The sequence below is a fragment of the Eschrichtius robustus genome, chromosome 20 (assembly GCF_028021215.1).
Source record: "Eschrichtius robustus isolate mEscRob2 chromosome 20, mEscRob2.pri, whole genome shotgun sequence".
In the NCBI taxonomy this organism is placed as follows: Eukaryota; Metazoa; Chordata; class Mammalia; order Artiodactyla; family Eschrichtiidae; genus Eschrichtius; species Eschrichtius robustus.
In genome coordinates this window covers 23062837-23083409 of record NC_090843.1, presented here as the reverse complement: position 1 = coordinate 23083409, position 20573 = coordinate 23062837, and the positions used below count along the sequence as shown (strand labels likewise).

General features: G+C 53.6%; 2 protein-coding genes and 1 non-coding gene across 3 annotated transcripts in view; 1 reads left to right on the top strand and 2 right to left on the bottom strand.

Annotated features, from left to right (window-relative positions):
- The first annotated feature begins 318 nt into the window (after positions 1–318).
- Positions 319–5118, top strand: LOC137755542 (uncharacterized). Its single transcript, XM_068531752.1, is given in 11 exon segments — positions 319–388; positions 971–1106; positions 1315–1520; positions 1618–1701; positions 3141–3200; positions 3203–3283; positions 3643–3714; positions 3799–3919; positions 4162–4340; positions 4433–4591; positions 4985–5118. Coding segments are annotated over 11 exon segments (1302 nt in total).
- LOC137755708 (U6 spliceosomal RNA) lies at positions 2665–2771 on the bottom strand. The gene has a single exon (XR_011072092.1). It is a non-coding gene; the product is annotated as a U6 spliceosomal RNA (small nuclear RNA).
- A 131-nt stretch (positions 5119–5249) lies between the features above and the next one.
- FMNL1 (formin like 1) overlaps positions 5250–20573 on the bottom strand; it is a 29722-nt gene continuing 14398 nt past the window's right edge. The window contains exons 7-26 of the mRNA XM_068530035.1: positions 15967–16075; positions 14923–14999; positions 14619–14712; positions 13669–13743; positions 13245–13355; positions 12003–12152; positions 11412–11513; positions 10980–11232; positions 10435–10734; positions 10107–10231; positions 9226–9428; positions 8533–8767; positions 8304–8372; positions 7671–7751; positions 7455–7584; positions 7156–7319; positions 6800–6901; positions 6556–6651; positions 6166–6286; positions 5250–5659 (exon numbers count right to left, since the gene is read on the bottom strand). Coding sequence (XP_068386136.1) covers positions 5556–5659; positions 6166–6286; positions 6556–6651; positions 6800–6901; positions 7156–7319; positions 7455–7584; positions 7671–7751; positions 8304–8372; positions 8533–8767; positions 9226–9428; positions 10107–10231; positions 10435–10734; positions 10980–11232; positions 11412–11513; positions 12003–12152; positions 13245–13355; positions 13669–13743; positions 14619–14712; positions 14923–14999; positions 15967–16075 — 2701 coding nt within the window. The 3' untranslated portion in view covers positions 5250–5555. The remainder of the gene's footprint in view (positions 5660–6165; positions 6287–6555; positions 6652–6799; positions 6902–7155; positions 7320–7454; positions 7585–7670; positions 7752–8303; positions 8373–8532; positions 8768–9225; positions 9429–10106; positions 10232–10434; positions 10735–10979; positions 11233–11411; positions 11514–12002; positions 12153–13244; positions 13356–13668; positions 13744–14618; positions 14713–14922; positions 15000–15966; positions 16076–20573) is intronic.

The following is a 20573-nucleotide window of genomic DNA, read 5'->3' as shown; positions in this document are numbered from 1 at the left end:
GGGGAGAGCCCATGTGTAATGATGCACTTCTGCATGCAACCCAGACACACACACACACACACACACACAAACACACACACATACCAGCAGCTGACCAGCATGTTACACATACAGTCACATGACATAACCACATGCAGACCGAGGAAGTATGTTCCACACATGCCGTGCACACAGGCACACACAAACACAGTACCTGTGACCCAGACACATGCACACAAACGCACAAGCCTCCCCACGGCGGGGGAGGACAGGCAATGTGGCGAAGCTTCTGGAAGAGGAGATGGCAGCAAAGGAGGGAAGAGAACTTGGAGTGCGGGGATGGACATGGGCAGGAAGAGGGAAGTTGGGGAGGAAGAGAAGGGGAGGCAGCACCGAGGCTTGGGACCTGGTGAGCCTTGAGACCTACTCTGGGCCAAGGCTCCCCGTGCAGTGAAAGCTCCTCCTTGCAGATCCTCAGAATCCTGCCCTGCCTTGAGACGGGGCTGAGGAGGCAGGTGCCCAGGGCCTGGGAGAATGGGATTAGGAAGGGGTGAGCAGTTAAGAATGGGCCAGGGCCAGAGAAGGGGGCAGGAGGCTGGAAAGAAGGATGAAGAAGAGACCCATAGGTGAGTGTCTGGGGAGGAGCTGGGCCAGAACGGTCATCTGGCTGTTGGGATGCCTCTTCCCAGAGTATTTTGTTAATGTGGTTTGTGGGTTTGCATCATTTGGAGGAAGGGCTTCTTCCCTCCCGGGGGTCCTGGGGTAAGGTGGGCCACAGCCCCAACTTGGCTAGATCCCACCCTCCCACGCCTTGACTTGGGGCCTCTGGGGCCTGCTTCTCCCCTGGGTCTCAGCCATCCTGTTAGCTTCCAAGTGGAGTCACAAATGTACATGCCTTAAGGGAGGCAGAAATGCAAAAGACGAAAACTGCAGGTACCCCAGCAGAGAGGAGCGGGCCAGTGGTGAGGGAGAAGGGCACCCCTGCCAAAAGTTGTTAAGATCCACCCCAAAGCCAGCCTGGGGACTGCGGACCTGGGACATTGGACCAGCCTCCGAGCCTGTGACTGCCTTTCAGGCAGCAGAGGATGGAAGACCAAGATATCACCATCGGCAAAGAGAACGTCCAGGTGACGAGGGCAGGGGGAAGGTCCGCCACTCCTCCAAACTACTGCCCCAGGAATCCCCCAGGGAGAGGACTGTGGGTGCAGGCTGGTGGGGGCGGGGCAGGTCCTGGGAGGGGAAGCTGTGCACCCACAGGTCTGGTCTCAGGTCCCCTGGAGTCTGAGTACTCAAGTGGGCTGGGCCCCTCGGTCCTGTCTTCTTCCTGCCTCCAAGGCCTCCACAGAAGCCTCAAAGACTGCTCGCACGAGACCCAGGAGAGGAGCAGGCCGGGAGGACGCAGGGGAGGAGGCCGCAGCAGCGCGTACCCTGCTGACCCAGACAAAAGCAGCAGCGGCCACAGCCACGGGCTGAGCAGCCTTCCCAGGGCGCGAGGGAGTTCAAGGGCCTTGCAGCCACCCGTATAGTACAGACAGGCCCAAGCGCTGGGTCTGAGAAGTGAGGGCAGGGACTGAGGCCAGGCCTGGGGTGCTGGGTTTGGGGAAAGGCCTGCCTGGCCCTGGCATCTCTCTGCAGCAGGTACAAAAGCCTTTCCAGCTTCCTTCCCGCGAGGCGGCTTTGCAGACAAGAACCTGCTACCCCTGACACCCGGGCAACTGGCAGGTGAGGGCCTCAGGGCTGGGAGCAGGGAGGAAAACTAGGGGGTGCTCCGAGCAGAATACAATGGAGTTGCCTGCCCAGAGGCTGGGGACACAGTGAGAAGCCAGTGATTGTGTTGTAACCTCTCCATGCCAGCCTAATTTGCTCATCTCTGCAATCCCAGGGCTTGTTGCTGTGTGTGTGTGTGTGTGTGTGTGTGTGTGTGTGTGTGTGTGTGTGTGTGAGTGAGTGAAGGAGGGAAGGAGGGATGGGATTGGTGGATAGCAAGGTATTTGGATGGTGGATGGACGGATGGTGGATGGATGAACAGGATGAAAGGAAGAAGGGAAACTAGGAGAAAGGATGGAAAAAAAGAATCTGAGGTCCCTGCCCCACTGGGGTTTGGAGCTGTGGGAGTAGGGATGGAAGGAATCATTTCCACATTTGGGGGCCCCAATGTCCCTGCAAAGATCATGCCCTGATACTGGTAGGGGCCCCTCGAAGCAGAATCATTCTATTCATCATCAATAATTTTCAGTGCCTACTACAAGCCAGGTGCCAGCAGGGCTCCTGGAGCCTCTGGGCATCATAGCTCCAGAGCCAGACTGCCCGAGTCCAAAGCCCAGCATTGCCCCTACTGGTGGTGTGGCCTTGGACATGAGTTATTTTGTTGTTTGTTTTTGTTGTTGTTGTTGTTGTTTGGGTTTTTTTTTTCATAGGATCGCTAGAATGATTTAATATTTATAGATCCTTAGAATTGCAACAGATATACAGTAACATAGGGGTTAGCAAGCTACAAGTCTTGGACCAGGTCCAGCATTTGGCCTCTTTTTGTACTGCCTGTGAACTGAGAATGGTCATTACATTTTTTTTATGTTACATATATTTTATCTATTTTTTTTAACATCTTTATTGGAGTATAATTGCTTTACAATGTTGTGTTAGTTTCTGCTGTACAACAAAGTTAATCAGCTATATGTACACATAGAAAATATGGAACGCTTCATGAATTTGCGTGTCATCCTTGCACAGGGGCCATGCTAATCTTCTCTGTATCATTCCAATTTTAGTGTATGTGCTGCCGAAGCAAGCATGTTGTCATTGTTTTTAAAATATTTATTTATTTATTTGGCTGCACCGGGTCTTAGTCGCGGCACGCGGGATCTTCGTTGCCACGTGCGGGAATCTTCACTGCAGCATGCGGGATCTTTAGTTGCTGCACGCAGGATCTAGTTCCCTGACCAGGGATTGAACCTGGGCCCTGAGTTCAGTTTTTGGACACGAGAATTGAACTGACACTTAACAAGTGCCAAAACACAGCAGCCACTGTTCTCCATTAAGTTATAATGCACGGGGGGTTGGTGAACCCAAGTCCTCAGTCCCATCTGAGCTAGAGTGGGTGAATCTCAGGGTTCCTGTGCCTGTGGTTCACCTTGCACACCTGCCCTCCTCCCCACCCTCAGCGTTCCAGGACGTCTTCAAACTGTTCAGCTCCAGCCCGACAGGCACCATGGACATGCGCAGCAGAAAGCTGCCCAGTGCCATGTGGGTGTCCAGCTGAGCCCGCAGGAGATGTGTGAGGTTCTGCAGCAGGCAGACTTGGATGGTGGGTGACCCTGTCCCTGCCCTCCTCTCCTCTCCCACCTCTAGCCCTGAAGAACGCCTCCCTTGCCCACAAAATCCTGGGCCTGGTCCTATTCTAAAGTCCCCTCTTCCAGGAAGCCTGCCCTGAACAACACACCTATCCCGGAGCCCCTAAACATTCCTGCTGTGATAATCATCCTGACTTGGGGCTCCCAAGGGCAAGGGCTATTTCTCCCCCACTCAACCTGGGACAATGCTTGGCCAGAGGCAGGACTGGATGCTCTATGCCTCGAACTGCTGGCAAGCCCCTAACGCATATGCAGAGTAGGGCTTTGGCAGGGGGTAGGCACCTACAGCCCCCACTCCTTTCTCTCTTCCCAGGTGATGGAACCGTAAGCTTCAAAGACTTCCTGGGTGTCCTCACTGACAGCCACCGACTCGCTCAGTGCTTGGGCGAGGGGCAAGGCTGGTGGGGCAGGAGTGGATCTGGCCAGGGGGAGGCTCTTCCTTACCTGCCCCCATGTTCTCTGCCCCTAGGCAAGGTGAGGAACAGCCGGGTCTGTGGTCCCCAGGGCTTGCAAACCCTGTTCTTAGAGATGCTGTTCAAGTTGATGAGTCTGGGCTTTGTGCCCTTCAAGTCGGTACAGGAGGTGATGAGGTGGGCACAACTGGACCCAGCTTCAGGGCCCAAGATGGGGGGAGCAGACTCTGCCCCTGCAGGAGTTCCCAGATGTCCCTGCCCCAGAGACGGGAGCCCTGAATTCTGGGTCAGTTTCCTGGGCCCCAACTTGCCCCCCAGACCAAAGTGGCTTTCTGTCCTGCTTTGGTTTCCCCACCGGTGAGATGGAGAGGACTGGGGGAGGCGGTGTCTGAGGCGGCTACCCACTTTCCTCCTTCAAGCTACTACTACAAGAAGCAGCGGTGTCTGCGGCTGAACTCGAACTGGAAGGGCGGGTCCGGCGGCCACGGCCGCACCTCGCGCTCTCAGGCGGGCCTCGCGATCTTCTGCCAGGCCGCGCACCTTAGCGGCCTTTCCAGTGCCGAGCTGGCGTGCTCGCTGCATGGACTGCACAAAGCGGGTGCGCCCCGGGCTGGGCGGGGACCTGCGGGACTGGGGACTCTCTCTCAGAACTGGCCGTTCCTTTTCCTCCTACCGGCTTCCTCGCTCCAGGTGCGCGCAGCGCCTACTCCCAGATACCTAACCTGAACGGGCGGACGCAGTCAGAATTCCACACGCGGAACCGAACCCCGCGCCCAGACGTCCGACTTCCCAAGTCCTACCAGCCCAGCCAACCCAAGCGCCGGCCCAACCGTGGGCGGCTCAGCCAAAGTTAAAGTCTAAAGAGGCAGGGCCAGCGGGCGGGGCCGGGTCATGCAGATAAGGGGCGGGCCATGTGAGGGGTGGGGCGGGACCGAGAGCATAGGGGCGGGGCAGACGGACCGGGGGCGGGGCAGACAGACGGGGAGGGGAGGGCAGGCGAAGAGTGGAAGAAGAACTCCAAGAAATTGGGACCTGACTGGCGGAGATGCAATAAATCACTCAAGGGCGCGACTAAGGATACGGCGGGGCGTAAGAAAACGAGGCCGGGGACCCAGGTAGGAGGGGGGACTGACGGAAATGGGGCGGGGCCGGCAGAAAGGTGGACTGAGGTGGAGCTAACCCTGCGTCTCTAACCCGAGCAGCAGGCTTGACCGTCTGTACGCCCCCTCCGCGCTTCCGCAGGGTTCGTGGGCCAGACGCTAGGGTATACGCGCCCTTCGAAGCTGGCTCCCTCCCCACCAACTCTAGTGCAGAAGCCGCCCTTCTCCTTTCCAGCCTGTTTGCAGAGACCTGCTATGAAGAACTTGTACAAGTAAAGCATTTGCTGAGCGAAAACAGGTTGCGCTTGGTGGGGGCGGGCAGGGAGCGGGACGCGGATCTTTTGCAAACGTCTTTATTAATCTTGTATAAAAATAAGGTCCACGGGGAGTGCCCGGAGTTGGGGCGGGGTAGGGGGTGGAGGGGGCGCGAGGTTGCACTTTATAAGTTACAGGCCAGGCTCCGGCTGAGGCTAAGTATGGCTATTGGGGGAAGAGGGGTGCTGCAAGCAGCATTTGGGGGGAGGGGCCAGAGATGCTGCCCCCAGTGGCCAGATGAGGGTGCACCCACCTATCTGAGGTGGGCGCATGGTCGGGGACCTCGGCGGAGGAGACTGCCCGGCCCAGCCGAGCTGAGGACCACCTTCCTTGAGTCCTGGCTTGCCACCCTCCCTGCCCCCCCTCCCAGCCTCCCAGTCCATCTGCAGAAATAGTGGCTACAGCGAGAGGTCGGAGGTGAGCTGAAGGGGGGGTCCGGGGGGGCGCCGACGAGCGCTGCGACGGCCTGTGTCTGCGCGGATGTAGGGCTGGTTCCGCAGATCTGGAGGCGGAGAGGAGAGACATTTACCTTTTCAGGAGTCTGCCCAGGGTTGGGACACCACTCCAGGGCACAGGTCTCACCCCTCTAGGGACACAGGTTGTGTTCACGTGGGTGGGAGCCTGTTTATCAGACCTCCCTCCAACACAGCCCAGCCATGCATGGTCCAGGGGAGGGCAGCATGACTCAGTCCCCCCAAGGGCCCCCAGGGCTGTGGGCAGCCACTGGGATCAGAGGCCAGGCCGCTGGGTACCTGGGGGCTAGAGGGGGATCTCCTCTCCCAGGCTGGCCTCACAGAGGAGCCTGGACGTCCTCTTGCCGGTGCGAGCAGTGAAGGGCACCGTCTTGAGCACTGAGGGTTGGAAGGGAGGAGGGGAGAGAAAGGGAAAAGGAAAAAAAGACAGAAGTAGCAAAGAGGCAGTGAGGCAGCCAGACCCCCAGGGTTGGGCGGTGGATGGAGGACAGCATAGGACAGACCAAGGACGGGACAGGCCCCACCAAGTCCTCACCTGTGATGATATCTTCAATGGCCCCATCACGGTCACTCTCATAGATGAGTGGCTCCTTCTGCTGCTTCCGTTTCAGCTCAGAGATGAGGTCCATCTGTTGCCGCCGGATCTTGGGTGGGGACTGGGGGGGAGGGCGAGGGTATATAGCTCCAACTCCAGGATCCCCTTCCCCCCTGTGCCACTAAACCCTAGACCATCTGCCTGGTCCCCCACGGTAAGAGGAGCTGGCTTGAGGAAAAGGAACCCATTTCCACCCCAGGCTACTGGAGCATCCTGGCCTTGGGCAGGGTCAGTCCATAAAAATAAGGGTGTGCAGGAGGGCCAGATCTTTGGGGTGAGGATACCAAGCATCATTGGATCCTAGTTCCAAGTTCAGGGGCAGCTGCCTACCTTGGGTGCTGGGGGCTCCCCTTTCCCCGGGGTGTCGGTGCCTGCCTCCTGGGCAGCTGCTGCTTTCTTCCACTGTTCCACCTCCTGCTCGGCTTTCTGAGGGGCCAAGGCAGGTCTGCGTAAGGGGAGTCCTCCCTTCCCTATTCCACCCCCCAGAAGAAATAACCCCTACCACTCCCACTGCCCATGTGGAGAGGCTGCAATGCCCTGCAGGGGTCCCAGCCTGCCCACCAAACACACATACCTTATAGGCTTTGATGAAGCGACTGAAGAGGGAAAAGAACATGGAGGGGGACGTGGTCTTGGGGTTCTCTCCAAAGTACTCCACCACAGACTCGTAGGCTTCCTGCGGGAACAGCCTGTCAGCCCCACCAGCACAGACCCCTCAGAGCCTGACCACTGTTCTGTACCCCCTTAAGACACTGGCCACTTCATCTCTCCTCCTCCAGGCAGATGGCTGCTCCCTCCTGCCCCATCCCCCCAAGGCGTCCCTGCTGTGGTCACAGCGCTCCAGGCCTTGGCTACACAACCCCACCTAGGTAGTCCTTCACCCCCCAACCCAGCTTCCCCACCTCCCGGGCCGGGTCAGCCCCAGCCCACCTGAGCCGTCTTGCTGTCTGCCAGCAGCTTATCCATGATGGGCGAGTTGGCCCTCAGGAACTCCTTGAGCACTGCGCAGTCATCCTGTCGCACAAACTCCCGCTGGGTCAACTCCAGGCCTCGCTGCAGGGAGCGTACGTCGGCCAGCACGCTGTCCAAGGACACTGAGTGGGTGGTGGGGCAGTAGAGAAGCAGGGAAGCAGAGAGGCAGCATTCCCGTCCAGTTACCTCCTGTGGTCCTGTTGCTTTCTCCCAACCTGTATCCGTCCCCAGGGCTGAGCCCCTCCCCCCACCCATACCTGTGCCTGCCTTGTCCAGAAAGTGCAGGTCGCTGTGGAAACCTGTGAGCTGTGGGTACTTCTCAGCAATGACCTTCACCAGGTAGTGCAGCAGCGTCTGCTTGCGGTCAGTCGACTTCATCTCCAGCAGCTGCAATGAGGACCTGCTGTAAGCCCCAGGCCACCAGCCATCCCCCAGCCCCCGGGCCAGGGCACCTCTCCTTGCCCCCCCCTCACCGCATCCAGACTCTGGAGCCGGAAGCCATAGGCTGCTCCACGCTTGCTGCTGTTCATGTAGTTGCCGAAAGCCAGGACGATCTGCAAGAGGCGGGGTGGGGGTGGCGGGGGGAGCTCAGCCAGGTGTTGGGGCTGAGGAAACCCCCTAAAGTATAAATTGCACAAGAAGAAAAGGTGGTAAAGAGCAAGCCCTGCACTAAGCGCCCACCGAACTCCTGCGTGGATGCCTCAGGTCCATGACGCATGTACATGCGTGTCTGACACATGTGCACAGCCAACACCATGGCACACCCAATTTTGTCACCTGCTATCCTTACCCAAAGCTGTGCTGCCAACACCTCCTCCAAGGCTGTGGGGTCACCGTCTCCCTCACAGCCATGTCTATTGGTTCCCCGACAACACGATGCTCTGCTAATGAACCCTCAGGCAGGGTGTGAGGTGCGCTGTTGTAACATGTCCCCCAACCCCACCTTAGCTTTGCCCTCCTGAGCCTGGATGTTAGAAGTGGGAACCTTATCGTTGTTGCATCCCAGGGACTCAGGGCAGGGCCTGGGTCTCCCTCTCACACAACCCAGAACAGGCAAGGCATCGTGGGTGGGCCCCGCCTCCTAGACCCTTGCCCTAGGCTCTCACCTCCAGGATCTGGCGGAGTTTGTCCGAGGACTTGATGGACATTGAGGCTGCAATGATGGCATTCAGTTGCTGGGGGTGGGATGGGGGAGGCATGGTAAGTTGGGGTGGGAGTTGGGGGAAGCCCATAGGAGGCTCAAGTACTCCCAGATGCCCTCTTGGAGACCAGGCTGCAAGCTGCCTCCTCCCCAATCCCAGCCCAGGCCGCATCGCCCTGCCAGCCCGCGCACACCGGCATGAGCAGCTGGACAGTGTCAGGGAAGTTGCCCAGGAAGGTGAGCGTGTTCACGCGCTCGGGCAGGCGGGGGATGCGGCTGAAGCGCAGCATGAAACGGTCCTCCTCTGACAGCTCCTCTATGGGTCGCTGGTCCCGCTCGAAACGGGCGATGAGGCTATGTTCATACTCTGTGGGCAGGAAGCGGGTCAGCAACTCCAGGAAGTCCAGGCCAAGGGTCTGTAGGTCGTACCTGTGAAGGGAGGGGCCGGTATCACTCCACACTCACCAGTTCTTGAGAGCAGGACCACTCCTACCCCATTACTTGATTGAATAAATGAACTTAACTATTTGCTATTGCCAACGGCTTCAGGGAATAAGAGATAACAGTCAAGGGAAGCTGGGAGCTAGGAAGCCCGGAGTCCCAATCATACATCAGTGGCGGATGTCCAAGCTGTAAATGCCTGGGCCTGAGTGCAAGGAAGCAAGAAGGCAAAAGGAACATCTCCATCCGGGCATGGACTCACAGTATGACCTCAGTTTTCTTAACCTGAAAATGGGAACACAGTTCCCTGCCCTACTCTCCGACCAGCATTGGTACGAAACTTGATGGACTCCGTTCCATAGTTGGGGCTCTTTTACTATCTGCCTAACAACCCCGGCCTAGCAGAGGGGCTGCGCTGCCTATAAGCCTGGGGCAGAGGTACTCACGTCTCGATGGCCTGGCAGATGCGGTCCGCCCCCAGGTTGCCCTTGCGCAGGGTGATGGCCAGGTTCTTGGCCCGGTTGGCCTCGATGAGCGTGGCTTTGCTGGGGGCCTTCTGGGCTGCCTTACTCTTGAGAGCACTAAGGTCTAGATTGGGACCTTGGGACTTAGTCTTGAACTGCTCCTCAAAGTCACTCATGTCCAGCTCCTAAGGGTGCAGAGAGAGGAGGCGGGGCTGGGCGGGGCCGGGGTCTGGTGCGTTCCTGGCTGAGCACTGTGCTTGGTGCCAGAGCCACCTATCCAGCCCTGACCAGGCCACCAGCAGAGAAACAAACCAGTACCCAGCCTGACCATGCACCTTGATGGGGGATACAGGGGAAGTACATGGAGCACTAAGGAGGAGCAGGAACAGCACCCCATCCAGGGGACCCAGACTCCAAGCCGCTTCAGCTGAAGGAAGAGCCAAATTGGCCAGAGTTAAAAAGAGGAAAGGGAAGGGCATTCCAGGCAGAGGAACAGCATGAGCAATGGCCTGGAGGCAACAGAACACAACCCTTTTGGAAAACTGAAAATGTAATTAGAAGGGCTGAGGCCCTGGTTGTCTGTGGGAAGGTGGTGGGAGAGGGGCCTGAAAGGAGGAGAGAGGCCAGACTTAGGGGAGGGATGAGCCCCTCTGCAGGGATGGAGGGAACGCCTCCAAGGGAGTCAGGACACACTGCCTACGAGATGCACTAGTCCAGTTTGGCTTAACCCCCATTCTTGGGCCTCCGTGTCCTCCTCCATAAAATGGGGTAGAGGAGGTGACCACCCCCAGTGCCCAGCATGGTCCAGGCAGGTCCCCCCCCTCCTCTGGTGCCCACACTGGCAGCAAGGCAGGACCACTCACCTGCAGCACCTTCTCGTCATTGAGCTCAGTGAAGACAGTGCCTGTGATCTGGTTGGGTTTCAGGGCCACCCAGTTTAAGAGCGGCATTCTGAACTTGGTCTGGATGGGTTTCTTGGCCTTCATTCCTGGGACAGAGAGGGAGTGGTCACTGGGGCAGTAGTAGGTGCCATGGCTGGAAGGAACCTGGGCCCAGGCCCAGTGAGGACAGACAGAGCAGACTGGAGGCAGTAGGAGGCCCACAGACAGAGGGTCCTGGAGGATACTGAAGCCAGAGTACCCCCCCCACCGCACCTCCGCCTCGTCCCCCTGCCCTGGGCAGTCTACTCACCCGGGCCCATCTCTGAGCTAGGCCCTCCAAGAGCAGCAGAGGGACCTCCCGGAGGCGGTGGGGGCGGTGGAGGCACCGGCCCGTCAGCGCCGGGAGGCAGCGGTGGCGGCGGGGGTGGGGGCGGCTGGTCTCCCGGCAGCGGCGGCGGGGGCGGGGGCACCGGACTGCCTGGGAGGGGCGGGGCCAGTGGGGGCGCCAGGGGCGTGGCTTCCTGCTGGGAGGGGAGACCAGGTAGTGGGGGCGGCAGCGGCGGCGGTGGGGCTGCTGCTCCGGGAACCGGCTCTGCTGCAGGTGGGAGTTCTGAGCCCAGCGAGAACCGGGGAGGGGGCGGGGAGAAGGGCGTGTCAACTTCTTAGGTTGAGGGGTTGTGTCTCCGCCTCCCCGCCCTACGCATGCGCACTGGGCTCGTTGCGACCCACCCGCACCTGCCTGAGCCACGCCCACAATCCAAACCTACCTCTCCCCGCCTGAGATGTCCCCAGGCTCCCTCACGCAGGTCCCGGTTCCGCCATTCCTACCCCACCCGGCTTGAAGCCCCTGCACACCTGGGCTGGGGGAGCCGGTGGGCACCCCCGGAGTCGGGGCATCACTGCCGCTCGGAGTTGCCACAGCGACCGGGAGGATCTCGATGGAGACGGCATCCCCGGGCCCCCTCAGGATACGGATCAACCCCTTCTCCTCCAGCTCCTCCACTTTCAGCTCTAGCGCTGAGGGCTGCGCCGGGGCAGGGGCAGGCACTTTCTCAGGCTCAGAGGGACGTCTGGAGGTGCCCATGGGGGTCGATTCGCTGAAGCGCTCCTGCGAGCCCCCGGTGGGGGGTTAGTAACCACCGGCAAGCCTGGCACAGAGCCCCCATTTTCTTGCCGGGGTGGAGGGAGGTGTCAAGCCTAGAAGCCCCAAATGGTCTGTTCTTGGGAGTCCGTTCCCCCCCTGGCCCGGCCCACCCACCCCCCAACCCCCAGTCCCCCCAACCTCACCCGCAGGGTCTCCAACTCCTTTCGGGCCTGGCTTAGCTGCTTTTCCAGTTCTGCGATCTTGGCCATGGATTCGTTCTCCGCGTCCCGAAGCCGCTCTGTCAGCTGTGGCACCAGCACATGGTGAGCTCCCACCCGCAGCCGGGCATTAGCATGGGCACCGAGGGGGCGGCACCAGGCATGCCTGCCTGGAGGGCTAGGGGAGGCTGCCGGATGTGCTTAGCCCTGGGGTGCCGCGGGGTCAGCCGAGCCTGGCACTTGAACCCAAGTAGGTGAGGTACTGAGAGCACTAAAGTGCTCTCAGGAGGGGAAACCAAGGCACCACTGATGAGGGAGGGAGCTGGAGAGGAGACTGAGCTGGCAGGGGCCCCAGGCACCCAATTCCACCCAAACCAGGGCCTGGGGTCCGAGCACCTGGAGAGGAGGAGACCTGCCTTCCTTCCAATGAATGAACATTCATTCATTGAGAAAGGCACCCAAAGGATTCAGGTCAAACTCAGGGGTCCCCAGCTCACACCTAGAACCAGTGCCTGATATCGTGTGGGGCTCTGTGGGCCTACTCTGTGCTGGGCCAAGTTCAGGAGCAGCTCTCACCAGGGCCACCTGCTCCTGCAGCTCCTCCACGTGCTCCAGCACAGCATTCTTAGTCTCAGTGTCCTCCAGCAGCGCACCCACATCAAAAACATTGTCCAAGTAGGCCTGAATCTGCACCTGCAGCTTGTCACTCTCCGTGAGCCGAAGCCTCTGTCCCCAGATGGAAGGTTCAGGTTGAGGCCTGGTGTGAGGGATCTTTCCAGTAACCCCCATTACCACCAGAGCCCAGACAAAGGGGCCTGAGCCCTAGCCCACTTTTGTTTCTTTATTTTTTATTGAGATATAATTCATATACCATAAAATTCACTATTTTAAAGCGTACAATTCAGTAGTTTTTAGTATATTCACAAGGTTGTGCAAACCAGCACCACTATCTAATTTCAGAACATTTTCATCACCCCAAAAAGAAACCCTGTACCTGTTAGCAGTCACTCCCCATCCTCTCCTCTCCCAGCCCCTGGCAACCACCAATCTTACTGTCTCTATGGACTTACCTATTCCGGACATTTCGTATAAAGGAATCATACAATATATGGGCTTTGTGTCTGGCTTCTTTTCACTGAGCATAATAGCATAATGTTTTCAAGGCCCATCCACGTTCTACCATGTATCACTACTTTGCTCCTTTTCGTGGCTGAATAATATTCCATTGAATGGACGTATCACTCTAGCCTGCTTTTCACCTTTTGTTGATCCTGGTTTTCAAAAATCCAATCCCAAAGGCCCTGCTTCTCTGGGACGCCTCACAAAGAAATCAGAAGAAAGCTACAACTTCTCTGCTCAGGCTGAGCAACAAAGTACAAGCCCCTCTGCCCATCTTCCCCAGAGCAAGGAACTCCCCCATGACCCAGACCCATACAGCATGAGCCAGCTCCTGCTTTTGCCCAGTATCTCTGTGCTCCCCACTGTGTGCCTATCTGAGTCCGGTGCTCCCAGAGCCAGACCGAGGGCCACCGAGAGCCTGTTCTAGCACCTGAAACAACAGCTCTGTGGTCTGAGTGCCTATTTTGCGCAGGCACCACTCTATACATTTACAGTCTTTATTATTTCTATGATTCTCCTATCTTACAGATGGGAAAAGTGAGGCTTAGAGAGACGAGACCTATCTAAGGTCACATGAGCTAGGAAGTGACAGAGTCAGGATTTGAACCCAGGTCTGCCTGACCCCGGCACCTGTGCTAACCACTGAGCCATACTCTGCAGCAGGCAAGTGGTTAAGTCTCGGGGGAGTACAGGGCTCACCTCCAAGTACAGGTCCAGGCCCAGGTGGGTGAACTCATATTGCAGGAAGACGCGGAAGTTCATGTTCTCCACTGAATGTACCACAATGTTGATGAATTGCATGCAGGCCACCTGGGAGGCGGGGCAGTGAGCAGGTCTATGATCCTCTTGGTGGGGGGTTCTCAGTGACTTCCACCACCCCCCCATTTAACCCCAACTCCCCCACCCTTGCCACATTTCTCACCCCACTAACCCAGCTTTGTCCCACCCATATTTCTCCCACGTCCCCTCCTCCCAACCTCCCCTTCACTGACATCCGCCCCTCCCTCACCAACCACTCAGTCCTCATATCTGCAGGAGCTGAGCCCAGATCCCAGATACCCAGGCTCCTGACTGCTCCTGGCACCCGAGGGTGACCTGGCCCAGGCTGGGCTCCTGAGCTCACCATGAAGTCAATGTTGCTGTCCTCATTCCGGAAATATTCCATCAGCTTTTCAAAGCGGTGCTGCTCCCCACATACCTGGGTAGGAGGAATGGCTGTCACTGAGGTCCCAGTGACACACCTCCTCAGCTATCTTCCAGCTGCCCCCTTTATGCCTCTGTGAGCGCCTCTCAAGTTAAATCTAAGTCAGGCCACGTCACTCTTCTGCTCAAAACCTCTATTCCCTCTTGATCTCTCACAGCCCTCCCCAACACTGACCCATTCTGGCCACACTGGCGTCCTGGCACATTCCTACCTCAGGGCCTTTGCACCTGCTGTTCCACCTGCCTGATGTGCTCTTACTCAAGACAGCCACCACACCAATCCCTCACTTCCCTCACAACTTTGCTCAAATCTTACCTTCTCAATGAGGCTTCCTAACCACCCGGCAACCAGTTCCCCCTCCCCTGACAGCTTCCCTGACTTTTTTCCCCAAAGCATTTACGATTTCTTCATAGACTATGTAATTTGCTTATTTATTATGTCACTGACTATCTGTCTTCCCCTGCCTTCTTTGTTTCTTTTGTTCACTAATGTATCCCAAGTGCCCACTCTGTGCCTGACACATAGTAGGCCCTTGATAAATATTCATTAAAGGAATGCATTGATCCTATGCTGCCTTATGCATCATATTCTCATGCAGTTACTTCTTGCGAGCCTGTTAAACAGAGTCAGCAACTCCGAGATGTATGGATCAAGGCCAGTTTAGGCAGAGGTTCAGCAGATCCCCATAGTTGTCCCTGTCGCCCCAGGCAGTGCCCCTGCGTGACCCTGTACCTTCCCTTCAGATGAGGAAAGTCCCCAAATACCCACCCAGCGTCCCTAGCTGCCCCCAGCAGAAGCCACAATTGCCAGCAACAGGGCTCCAAGCAACACTAGAGGGCAAGTACATGTTTGGGTGGGGGCTCAATTACCTCCTTGAAGTTGTCAAAGGCGGAGAGGATGATATCGTGTCCTCCCCGAACCAGGCACACAGCCGCCAGCAGCTCCAGCACCAGAGCCTTGGTTCTGGGGAGAGAAGGGGCAGGCTGTCCCTTGCGAACAGGCAGGCCCCGCAGCAAAGGTGGATGTGGGCCTGACTAGGGGGGAGGACAGGGGAGCTGATGGGGTGGGAATGAGCCTGGGCAGTGGTCCTGAGAACTGAGGGGACAGAGTAGGCAAGGGGTGAAGTAGGAGGAGAATCTAGACATGGAGAAAGTTTAGGGGCCTGGACCTCACCTAGGGTTCTTGTTGTTGAGGCTCAGAGCAATCTCATTGACACAGGCTGGGTGGTTCATGACGAGGCTGAAGCCAGACTGGGGAGAAAGGAGAGGTCAGCTCCTCCAGGCAGACCCCCCCAGGGTTCTTTTTTTTTTTTTTTTGGCTGCGCGAACCTAGGGCCCCGGCAGTGAGAGCGTGGAGTCCTAACCACTGGACCACCAGGGAATTCCCAGGAAGTTCTTTATATCCAACCACGACCTCTTGGGTGGCAGCCAAAGCCTGGTGCCTCTTTTTAAATACCTTTGTCTGGGACTTCCCTGGTGGCGCAGTGGTTAAGAATCCGCCTGCCAATGCAGGGGACATGGGTGTGATCCTTGGTCCGGGAAGACCCCACATGCCGCGGAGCAACTAAGCCCGTGCGCCACAACTACTGAGCCTGAGCTCTAGAGCCCACGAGCCACAACTACTGAAGCCCGCACACCTAGAACCCGTGCTCCGCAACAAGAGAAGCCACTGCAGTGAGAAGCCCACGCACTGCAACGAAGAGTAGCCCCGCTCGCCACAACTAGAGAAAGCCCGCACACAGCAACAAAGACCCAACGCAGCCAAAAATTAATTAATTAATTAATTTAAAAATAATAATAAATAAATACCTTTGCTCAAAAGCCAGTGTCAAGACTCAGTACCTTGGACAAAGTGAGTCCTTTAAGGCCAGCTGAGTGAGGGAGGACCGGCTTCACCAATCACCCCTCCAGATGAAATAAGCCAGAGGCTGCTCTCCCTGGTGTGTGGCCTTTCTTAGTGGGGTGCCTAAGTCCCCACGTGAGGCATATCCAGGCCCCCAGCCATGTCCAGGGTATTCTAGGGGACCTAACCAGGAAGGTGCAGAAATCTGGGCTTCCCCTCAAGACTCATCAGCCTCAAGACCCTGAACTAACAGCCCAGATCCCCAGGGTTCTCCAATGGGGACAGGGTGGGGCACAGTTGGTCCCAGAACCTCAGCAGCTTAGGCAGCCCCCAGGGAGGACAGTCAGTGCCAATGCCCCGGGCCCACTGACCAACCTGGTAGTTCATGATGGCACGCAGACACATGATGCAGACGTGGACGTCATCCTTCTGGCTGACGATGCGGGAATTCCTCAGGGCCTTCCTGCTATGGGCCGGGGTCAGCCTGGGCAGGTGGAGAGGAGGCAGCAGGGGTCAGAGTCCCAAACCCAGCTTCCTATTCCCCCCACCACTCAGATGGCCACTGGAGTAAGAGGGGGCACATCTGGAAACTTCTGCTTCCCGTCCACCCAACCAAAGAGGCCAGCTGAGGGCCGGAAGTCTTCCTCAGTTCTTAGGCCTGGGACCTGGCATTTCCGGGGGGAGGTGAAGAGGCGGGGTCAGGGAAGCAAAGACCCCTAACAGCGACTTGGTATTAAAAAGAGTTGCTGAGGGCTTCCCTGGTGGCGCAGTGGTTGAGAATCTGCCTGCCAATGCAGGGGACACGGGTTCGAGCCCTGGTCTGGGAAGATCCCACATGCCGCGGAGCAACTAGGCCCGTGAGCCACAACTACTGAGCCTGCGCGTCTGGAGCCTGTGCTCCGCAACAAGAGAGGCCACGACAGTGAGAGGCCCGCGCACTGTGATGAAGAGTGGCCCCCGCTCGCCGCAACTAGAGAAAGCCCTCGCACAGAAACGAAGACCCAACACAGCCAAAAATAAATATAAAAATAAATTAAAAAAATAAAAATAAAAAAAAAAGAGTTGCTGATAGTGAAGATGATCCAGGACCTCGGAATAAGAATGGAGGCAAAGATTGAGAAGATGCAAGAAATGATTAACAAAGACCTAGAAGAATTAAAGAACAAACAAACAGAGATGACCAATACAATAACTGAAATGAAAACTACACTAGAAGGAATCAATAGCAGAATAACTGAGGCAGAAGAACGGATAAGTGACCTGGAAGACAGAATGGTGGAATTCACTGCTGCGGAACAGACTAAAGAAAAAAGAATGAAAAGAAATGAAGACAGCCTAAGAGACCTCTGGGACAACATTAAACGCAACAACATTCGCATTATAGGGGTCCCAGAAGGAGAAGAGAGAGAGAAAGGGCCAGAGAAAATATTTGAAGAGATTATAGTCGAAAACTTCCCTAACATGGGAAAGGAAATAGTCACCCAAGTCCAGGAAGCGCAGAGAGTCCCATACAGGATAAACCCAAGGAGAAACACGCCGAGACACATAGTAATCAAAGTGGCAAAAATTAAAGACAAAGAAAAATTATTGAAAGCAGCAAGGGAAAAACGACAAATAACATACAAGGGAACTCCCATAAGGTTAACAGCTGATTTCTCAGCAGAAACTCTGCAAGCCAGAAGGGAGTGGCATGATATACTTAAAGTGATGAAAGGGAAGAACCTACAACCAAGATTACTCTAGCCGGCAAGGATCTCATTTAGATTTGATGGAGAAATCAAAAGCTTTACAGACAAGCAAAAGCTAAGAGAATTCAGCACCACCCAACCAGCTCTACAACAAATGCTAAAGGAACTTCTCTAAGTGGGAAACACAAGAGAAGAAAAGGACCTACAAAAACAAACCCAAAACAATTAAGAAAATGGTCATAGGAACATACATATCGATAATTACCTTAAACGTGAATGGATTAAATGCCCCAACCAAAAGACATAGACTGGCTGAATGGATACAAAAACAAGACCTATATATATGCTGTCTACAAGAGACCCACTTTAGACCTAGGGACACATACACACTGAAAGTGAGGGGATGGAAAAAGATATTCCATGCAAATGGAAATCAAAAGAAAGCTGGAGTAGCTATACTCATATCAGATAAAATAAACTTTAAAATAAAGAATGTTACAAGAGACAAGGAAGGACACTACATAATGATCAGGGGATCAATCCAAGAAGAAGACAATTTATAACAATTATAAATATATATGCACCCAACACAGGAGCACCTCAATACATAAGGCAACTGCTAACAGCTATAAAAGAGGAAATTGACAGTAACACAATCATAGTGGGGGACTTTAACACCTCACTTACACCAATGGACAGATCATCCAAAATGGAAATAAATAAGGAAACAGAAGCTTTAAATGACACAATAGACCAGATAGATTTAATTGATATATATAGGACATTCCATCCAAAAACAGCAGATTACACGTTCTTCTCAAGTGCGCACGGAACATTCTCCAGGATAGATCACATCTTGGGTCACAAATCAAGCCTCAGTAACTTTAAGAAAACTGAAATCATATCAAGCGTCTTTTCTGACCACAACGCTATGAGATTAGAAATGAATTACAGGGACAAAAACGTAAAAAAGACAAACACATGGAGGCTAAACAATACGTTACTAAATAACCAAGAGATCACTGAAGAAATCAAAGAGGAAATAAAAAAATACCTAGAGACAAATGACAATGAAAACACGACGACCCAAAACCTATGGGATGCAGCGAAAGCAGTTCTAAGAGGGAAGTTTATAGCTATACAAGCCTACCTCAAGAAACAAGAAAAATCTCAAGTAAACAATCTAACCTTACACCTAAAGAAACTAGAGAAAGAAGAACAAACAAAACCCAAAGTTAGCAGAAGGAAAGAAATCATAAAGATCAGAGCGGAAATACATGAAATAGAAACAAAGAAAACAATAGCAAAGATCAATAAAACTAAAAGTTGGTTCTTTGAGAAGATAAACAAAATTGATAAGCCATTAGCCAGACTCATCAAGAAAAAGAGGGAGAGGACTCAAATCAATAAAATCAGAAATGAAAAAGGAGAAGTTACAACAGACACCGCAGAAATACAAAGCATCCTAAGAGACTGCTACAAGCAACTTTATGCCAATAAAATGGACAACCTGGAAGAAATGGACAAATTTTTAGAAAGGTATAAACTTCCAAGACTGAACCAGGAAGAAACAGAAAATATGAACAGACCAATCACAAGTAATGAAATTGAAACTGTGATTAAAAATCTTCCAACAAACAAAAGTCCAGGACCCGATGGCTTCACAGGTGAATTCTATCAAACATTTAGAGAAGAGCTAACACCCATCCTTCTCAAACTCTTCCAAAAAATTGCAGAGGAAGGAACACTCCCAAACTCATTCTATGAGGCCACCATCACCCTGATACCAAAACCAGACAAAGACACTACAAAAAAAGAAAATTACAGACCAATATCATTGATGAATATAGATGCAAAAATCCTCAACAAAATACTAGCAAACAGAATCCAACAACACAGTAAAAGGATCATACACCACGATCAAGTGGGATTTATCCCAGGGATGCGAGGATTCTTCAATATACGCAAATCAATCAATGTGATACACCATATTAACAAGTTGAAGAATAAAAACCATATGATCATCTCAATAGATGCAGAAAAAGCTTTTGACAAAATTCAACACCCATTTATGATAAAAACTCTCCAGAAAGTGGGCATAGAGGGAACCTACCTCAACATAATAAAGGCCATATATGACAAACCCACAGCAAACATCATTCTCAATGGTGAAAAACTGAAAGCATTTCCTCTAAGATCAGGAACGAGACAAGGATGTCCACTCTCACCACTATTATTCAACATAGTTCTGGAAGTCCTAGCCACGGCAATCAGAGAAGAAAAAGAAATAAAAGGAATACAAATTGGAAAAGAAGAAGTAAAACTGTCACTGTTTGCGGATGACATGATACTATACACAGAGAATCCTAAAACTGCCACCAGAAAACTGCTAGAGCTAATTAATGAATATGGTAACGTTGCAGGATACAAAATTAATGCACAGAAATCTCTTGCATTCCTATACACTAATGATGAAAAATCTGAAAGAGAAATTATGGAAACACTCCCATTTACCATTGCAACAAAAAGAATAAAATACCTAGGAATAAACCTACCTAGGGAGACAAAAGACCTGTATGCAGAAAACTATAAGACACTGATGAAAGAAATTAAAGATGATACCAACAGATGGAGAGATATACCATGTTCTTGGATTGGAAGAGTCAACATTGTGAAAATGAGTATACTACCCAAAGCAATCTAGAGATTCAATGCAATCCCTATCAAATTACCAATGGCATTTTTTACGGAGCTAGAACAAATCATCTTAAAATTTGTATGGAGACACAAAAGACCCCGAATAGCCAAAGCAGTCTTGAGGCAAAAAAATGGAGCTGGAGGAATCAGACTCCCTGACTTCAGACTCTACTACAAAGCTACAGTAATCAAGACAATATGGTACTGGCACAAAAACAGAAACATAGATCAATGGAACAAGATAGAAAGCCCAGAGATTAACCCACGCACCTATGGTCAACTCATCTATGACAAAGGAGGCAAAGATATACAATGGAGAAAAGACAGTCTCTTCAATAAGTGGTGCTGGGAAAACTGGACAGCTACATGTAAAAGAATGAAATTAGAATACTCCCTAACACCATACACAAAAATAAACTCAAAATGGATTAGGGACCTAAATATAAGACTGGACACTATAAAACTCTTAGAGGAAAACATAGGAAGAACACTCTTTGACATAAATCACAGCAAGATCTTTTTTGATCCACCTCCTAGAGTAATGGAAATAAAAACAAAAATAAAAAAATTAAAAAAAAAAGAGTTGCTGTATTGTGG